Source organism: Vidua macroura, chromosome 5 (assembly GCF_024509145.1).
Source record: "Vidua macroura isolate BioBank_ID:100142 chromosome 5, ASM2450914v1, whole genome shotgun sequence".
Lineage (NCBI taxonomy): Eukaryota > Metazoa > Chordata > Aves > Passeriformes > Viduidae > Vidua > Vidua macroura.
Genome location: NC_071575.1, coordinates 18,693,351 through 18,700,657, shown reverse-complemented (window position 1 = coordinate 18,700,657; position 7,307 = coordinate 18,693,351). Strand labels below are relative to the sequence as shown.

The 7,307-nt window shown below is 43.6% G+C and overlaps 1 protein-coding gene across 1 annotated transcript; it reads right to left on the bottom strand.

Annotated features, from left to right (window-relative positions):
* Window positions 1-779: 779 nt before the first annotated feature.
* On the bottom strand, window positions 780-7,306 carry POLR3H (RNA polymerase III subunit H). Its single transcript, XM_053977813.1, has 6 exons — window positions 6,996-7,306; window positions 5,710-5,806; window positions 4,032-4,118; window positions 2,979-3,042; window positions 2,186-2,393; window positions 780-1,648 (listed from the first exon to the last, which is right to left on the bottom strand). Exons 1-6 carry the CDS (start codon window positions 7,104-7,106, stop codon window positions 1,595-1,597), a joined length of 621 nt encoding a protein of 206 aa, XP_053833788.1. The 5' UTR covers window positions 7,107-7,306; the 3' UTR covers window positions 780-1,594.
* Between the last annotated feature and the right edge of the window lies 1 nt (window position 7,307).

Below are 7,307 nucleotides of genomic sequence, written 5' to 3'. Positions count from 1 at the left end.
GAGATGGATGTTGAGGAGTAGCACACAAAACCACATTGCTACCGCTTCACTATACTCCTGGGAGCCCTCACCCTGTCCAAAAGGAGCTGAGCAAAACAATTACCTGGATTAGTTAACTAGTTAACTGTTTTCTTCCCCTTGTCCTGGCACTATCCCAGAAGAGCCTGTGTGGGAGCTCCTCACATTGGTTTCACCCAAATTTCCACCTATACAAACAGCTGGGAGGTTTCTGCAAACAGTTGTTTCCATCACAGCATGTGTGAGCACTGCTGCTCTGTAGGTGGCATTCAGTAAGCTTATTGTGTGCACAGATGGACCTCAGTTACTTTGTGAACCCAAAGAATTCTAGGCTCCCTTTTAATTAGGGCATTGCACCAGGAAAAACAGTTGAGAATTAAGGCGTTCTAACGATGCTGCAGGGAGGGCGCTGATGACTCAGGCTTTGTTTTCACAGTTGGAGGTTAAGCAGACCCACTATCCCAGGGAATTACAGCTCCTTCCTGCCAAACGTGGCTGGCTTTGTAATTATGTGCAACATCACTCTCTTGGCAATGGGCCCTGCATAGATTTTGCTCACTGTTTTGTTCCCTCCTTTCCTTACTGCTGTCAGGGAGGGTGATGGCAATTGTTTGTCATTGGCTGTTAGCACAGAGCAAAGTGTTGGTCTCAACTCTGTCTGCCTTGAAATCCAAGTAGCTAAACTGCAGGAGGCAAGTGTTTTCTTCCTGCTAGGCAGGAAGTTAATAGTTTCCCCACAAACTGTACAGGAAGGCAGGCTGTGTGGTTTTTACTATTTATTCCACGTACAGTATTAAAACCCCCACAAACAAGGATTTAGCTTGCTCAAAGCAGCCTTTGTCCATTTCAGTCCATAATTTCATATTTTCAGTCAAACTCCTGCAAAGTTTAGCTCATTCTGCATAAATACAGCCCACCCAAAAAAGTCATTCCATTCAACACAATAAGCAGCCTGTAGTTTTCCACACTGGTCATCTTCACTAAGCCTGAGTTACTTTTGGGTAAACTGTCATTCCTGTTCCTTCTGGCTGACTTCATCCATGGGTGAAGTTCACAAACTTAGCAGAACATCATCACCACCTCCCCTGCTCTCTCAGCAGCAGCATTTTCCAGGTCTCCAGGGTACCACACCTCTGTAACTCAAGCCTTTTGCTGTCTCTTCTTCATTTCCTATCAAGAGAAGGGCAGGTTTCTATTCTTCTGAGATCAAGCTCCCAGCCTAAGAGTGATACTTCTGGATAGGTATTCTCTTCTGCCTTTACTCACTAAAGTCAACTCTTTCCTTGATTCAGGCAAGCCAAGACTTCCACAATTTTCCCTCTGGGGCAGGAGACCAAAGCTCCAGCTGAGTTTGTAGCTGTTGTGCTCAAGGCTTTTTGTGCCTGTAAATTCACTTCTGCACATCAGTGAAGATGTTTCTTGAAAGCAACTGTCTGTCTCTGGCAGCTTAAGGGAAAACAGAATGGCAGATCTAATTTCTTACTCAGCTTCAGAGGAGCAGTGAGCACCAGCAGGGTCCCATTATCCCCCAAACATCAACCGGAAAGACTTTCTGTGGAGCAGGCTCTGATGGCAGCTAACTGTTTGTCCACCACGACAGGAGGCCCAGGCCTGGCTCGCTGATTGATCCCTGTTCATAGAGAGAAGATGAGAGCATGCAGTTGTAAACTACATAGAGAATAGGAGAAAATGCCTAAAAACACAGCATCTTTCCCACCTAAGTTACAGAACACAACTGCCACTGGTTCAGATCCACCTTTCTCATGCATTGTACTCAGGTTTTATGCCAGAACACTACAAGGAAAGACTGTTGAGTTGCATTGTACTCAGGTTTTATGCCAGAACACTACAAGGAAAGACTGTTGAGTTGCCACATAAGACCTTGATGTGTTGCTCCCAGCTCTGCATTCTTCATGCACACGCAGTTTGCTTTAAATCAGCCTCCCAGGGGGAACCACCAACAACCACGAAGTGTTCCGGGGAAAATACTCAGAAAACAGAGCAACCACAAGAACAACCTCATTTCTCCCCTTCTCCACTCCTTTCTTTTTGTGACTCTCCTTCATGGTCAGCTTAAAGAATCAGTTCCTTGGTAAAGGGGTGCTATTTTAGACACTGAATAAACCACAACACTCACAAAGCTATAAAAACTAATGCACGTAGTTACCACAAGAGTGTAGGGTGCCTCTTTCTTCTGGACTTCTTCTGCAGCATTTGAAGTGGAAGCCTCTGCAGAGCTTGGACCGGTCGGTGACGTATCAACAAACGTTTCATCCACGACTCGGAAGCGGATCTCTTCCCCGATGTCCATGTAAAGGTCATGGGCCCCTTCTTCTGTCTCATATTCCCACACCCACACCTGCTCTGCTTCATCACTGGACAAGGATTAAGGAGGGAAACAGCATTCTGCTTGACAGATCACTTTCTGACAGCTCTGAGAATAGACTCGATTCAAAGCCTTTTCACAGTTATTTTCTAAACCGCAATGTGCTGTCCCAGGTCACTGTCTGCACAGCCCAGGACCCCCATCCTTCTTTGATTTTCCCCCGCAAAAAAAACCCAGCAGAAGAAAAGACCCCCAGACAAGCAAAACTCCTCAGACCCAAGACAACCTCGCCTACCACACTGAAGTATATCAGATGCACACGTATGTAGACATTACACGATGTGGTAAAACCTGCACTCTATCTTCGGCAGCAGCCAAGACTGGAGGCAAGGATTACAACTGGGCAGGGGACACTGCCATTCATTTCTATCAGCAGGCACAATGATCCTGCAAAACCTAATGAGCGTGAGGGCCTGTCTAGCTGTGATAACAGTCTGTGGGACTTGCCCAACAGAAGGGCTTAGCTTCTGCCACTGAGCACCTTCATTGTTGCAGTGCTGAATGCCTGTTGGGCCAGCACTGCACAATCTTTTGAAATGAAGTAGTGAAGTTATCAAAGGTGATCAAAGGATACAACTTAGCTGGCTGCTGCAGGGATTCTGGTGGGATGACAATATCATCAAAGAATCCAAGAGAAACTGCGGAGAAAATAATTTGGTTAAGACTGAAACAATTCTTTGCAAATGATGTTCCACAGTGATTTCTAAAATGCATTTCTAGGCTCATTCTCCTTCCTCTCTCAGGAAGGACATTGAGATTGTGCAGGAATTACTCTTAAAGACACGATGCTCAATTTCACTTGGCAGCAAAGCAACTACCCAGCTGAAAGTACATACAGCAACAGAGGGCACAGTCTTTGTGCCCACTGGGAAAGGAAAAGGTTGTTTGGAGCAGGAATGGAAATGAAAGCATTCCAAGAAATTAGTCAGATGCTATAGAGGTCTGTGACAAAAAAGAGCTTAGAAATCACAGATGTAGTAGGTTAAATAAAGACTGATATAAAGTTAGAACAGTCCCCACATCCCCCTTAAGATTTCATGATGCTGAATTTTATCAGGGAATGGACCATGCCCAAATTCAGCAACAAAAGCAGCCAAGGTAACCTTATTGTCCTAATTTAACAACTGAACAGCAGAGCTCCCTTTCATGGAAGACTCCTAGAGGAAAGGAAAGCAACTCATCAATTATATATTCCATGACTCTGGCAGCACTTTATGCTCACACAGACATTTCCCTGACATGTTTTCAGGTACAGGAAATGAACACAAATTTGTACAGCACTATAGGGAAAATACATCAGACCAACACAAGCCAATAGTTCCACTTTGAAAAAAGCATTCTGTTAAATTCTGTTAACTGAAGCAAGGAAATGAATCCAGTCTACGCTCCAGATGGGTTTACCTGTTATTCTTGGGCAAAAGGAAAAAGGAGTGCGGACAAAACCATCAAGGTCAGGGGAAGCTGCCAGGCTCAAATTATCAATCACCCTCAGATCACAGCAGCACTAGAGGCCAGTAATAGCCATTAATCAGCCCACAGAGAGCATTATTCCAGCCAAAATCAGTGTCTCAACAGACCCAAGAACTCTGCAGCTCATGTGTCCCCAATGTCAGAAGTTGCAGTTTACCATGGACGCCATCCTGGCTGCAGCTTTTAATCTGTCCAATCAGAATCTCATCCAGGAAGGGATGGAAGACCACATAGCGGAAATGCACTTAAAAGAAAACAGATCATTAATATTATGTCCATGTTAGTAAACTATAGTCCTCCCACAGGGTGGCAGCCATTAAAATGAAATCCCACATCCTATATGCCCTTTAAAACACCCAGTTTCTTTTACAACTTCTTTACAGGCACTGAGTAGATAGAAAAATGGGAGTAAGAGTTCTGATTCCTAACTGGTTTGTACATATTCTGGCAGCAGCTGATCAGAAGTGTCCTGTTCCCAGCTACTCAGTTTTGCAAGAAGTTCACAGAAAGAAAGTGTAAGATGATAAACATGGAGCATGGCTTCTGATTAAGTTATGATGGAAGCACAATGCTTCACGGTCAAGAGTATCAGTTGAAATTATACTTTCTCGTCATACTTCTGCCCTTTATCTTTGTCTGCAATGCTGTATTTCCATTAAATTAAATCTTTTAAATCAAGTATTATCAGATTAAACAAGGTTCTCTTACATAACTGGATTTTCCCTCCAAGCTAGATAAAATGTTTCTAACTAAGCACATGACATTTATTATTACAAGAATGCTACACTAAGACAATGTCAGCCAAATTATGCTTCTGAGATATTTAACATCATTTTAGCTGTACCTCCTCAGTGCTCCTTCTTTTGCATAAAACTAGACAGTGCATTAAAGAAAGAGTTATTACCAGACACAGCAGGATTTATCAAAGTGCTACCCCAGATTCTGAAAGCAGACTTTTTTCCCAAGCTCAGAGAAAAAAGTTCTCTTCTTTCAGTTCAAGCTGAATGGAGATTAAAGCAAGCAGGACAGCCTGACATCCTCCTTCAGTAGAAAAGCTTTTATTTGAAGGAAATGAGTTCTACTGGAGTTAAAATTTAGACAAGGGGAGGCACATATCGTCAGTGCAGTTCCCTTCAAACAGGAGATATTTCATGTGCTCAACCTACGATTCCACACTGTAAAGTGAAACTAGAAAAACGCATCTCTAGCCAGTTTAAACCTTTATTTTAACTTAAAAAAATGAAATTTGCTTTTATGTAATTACTTCCAGTTTTTAGTCAGATTTACCAAGAGTCAAAGTAAGGAAATGAGTAATTTCTTATTAAAAAAAAATCACTGGAAATGTATGATGAACCAGATCTGTCTAAGTTTCAACAAAAGTATCATAAAACTTCCAGCTAGTACAAGAGCATTAAATGCTGTGCAAATGCTACATGTAGAAACAGGTTTCATATCTTAGCTAGGGAAAATAAGCTTCAAAAAGAAAAAATATCAGAGAAATGCAGACCAATTATTACAACTTATTTTCTATGTGCAGACTTTCAATTTTCAACTAAATTAACCCTTTTCCTACTCCACACCTATGGCTCTAATAGTAGAACAGAGATGGGCTAGTGGAGAAGGCAAGAAGGACTGGCTATTTAAAGCTGTATTTGTACCCAAAATGGCAAAGAAAATAAGAGACTTTCACCATGTTCCTCTTGCCCTCCTAACAGGCACAGAGTTAAGACTGTGAACTTAAGGTTGTTACTGTCCCTAACATCTGAACTCAGCTTACATTTCCAGATCATTAATTAACCTTCTGCAACACAATATAACTGAGGAAAAGCATTTACCCTTGGTATGTGATGCACCATCCCCAGGAAATATGTATGAATCTTCCAGCTTTGTGATATCATACAGACAGATGCAGAGCCCAACATTGTATACGACCTGATAAAAGAAAAAAAATTCAAGAGCAGTAAATCAAGCAACCCACCAGGTGAAATCAAGCAAACTATGGAATTCATACATTATGCACACTTTTTCAAAAGGCAGCAACAGAGGGGTGGCAAAATGGGATGGAGGTTGTTTTGGAACACTGCCTTCAACACCACCAGCAGCGTAGGGAAACCCCAATCCAAGTGTTGTGGGAGCACATTTTCACTGGCACTGGAAAGAACGCTGCTACAAAGAGAAACCCTTGGGGAAATTGTCAGCAGTGAGAGAACCTGAGCTGCCTAGAGACTCAACAGCTCCCCTTCATTCACCAGCCCCACAGCTCGACCAAATGCTAAACACGCTTTTTGCTAGAGTTACACTCTCAGAAGCTTCCAGGCTTGCCTTTTATTTTATATTGTATTAGCTCTGGGGAGACACAAGGCAAACTCTTGGTTTCTCTGCTACTTCTGAGACAGCTTCACTGCCTATGAAATTTGAAGCATCCACCAGTCATCAGTGGATGAAGGAAGACTTTTGGTTTTCATAACCTGCTTGCATAATCTGCTATTTACAACCCTAGATCCCTTCAGCTTGCTCTTTTGAGCTCCTTTCATGTTTACAGCTGCATTTTGAGTTTTGCACCTGCCCCATGTTGAAAGCCGTACACTACTCACAGTCCCGGGGCTGCAAAGGGAAACTCTGACCTCCAGGTCCACCAGAAAACCCTTTTTATATCCTGCACCAAAGATCAACTTCTTACTGCCACCATGTATTTCAATTACTAAGCACAGACCAAATCAGCTATTAACAGCATCATTTCTCTTCCAGTATTACTGTTCTACATGTGTTTATATAGGTTTTTTTTCTTTAAATTTCCCACTGGATGGATCAGTTTACATTTGTTTTACAGGCTGCATTTTGGATTGCTTCTTTTAACACAAAGCAGCAGCTGCTCTCACTTCTCCGTGCTCCTCTGCCCCATCTGGTGTTTCAGCATCTTCCCTTTACAACATCAGCCATTAGAAAAATGTCCCCTTTGAGATGATACGTGGCTGTCTCTTTTTACAGTTGCAGGGGATGGCTTTCATATTTAAACCACTCTGACACCTCACCCACGCACCTCAGTAGGCACAAACACAAGGAAGGAACGCTCGGGGATGTTGTGATGCCTACATCAACCTATACGTGACCCATGCTTTACCTTATTGGCCAATTTCTTGTTTAGCTCTTCAGCAATGGATTCGTTCAGTTTCCTTTCAAATTGCCAGGGAGGAATTCTTACAGTGTCAGTCATCTCCACCAGGACAAACATGGTGGCGGGGGAGGCGAGGAGACGCCAAGAGCCTCGGGAACTGGAGCGCTGCGAGGACCGGGCTGGGAAGGGGAAGGCACTCCAACGTGTGGCACGGAGCCCGGTGGGGCGGTGTCCCGGCTGTCCCGATGGAAACGGGGCCGGGAGCGGCCGGGACGCCGGGAGCGCCCCTCACCCACCTGCCGCACGCGGAGCCGCGCC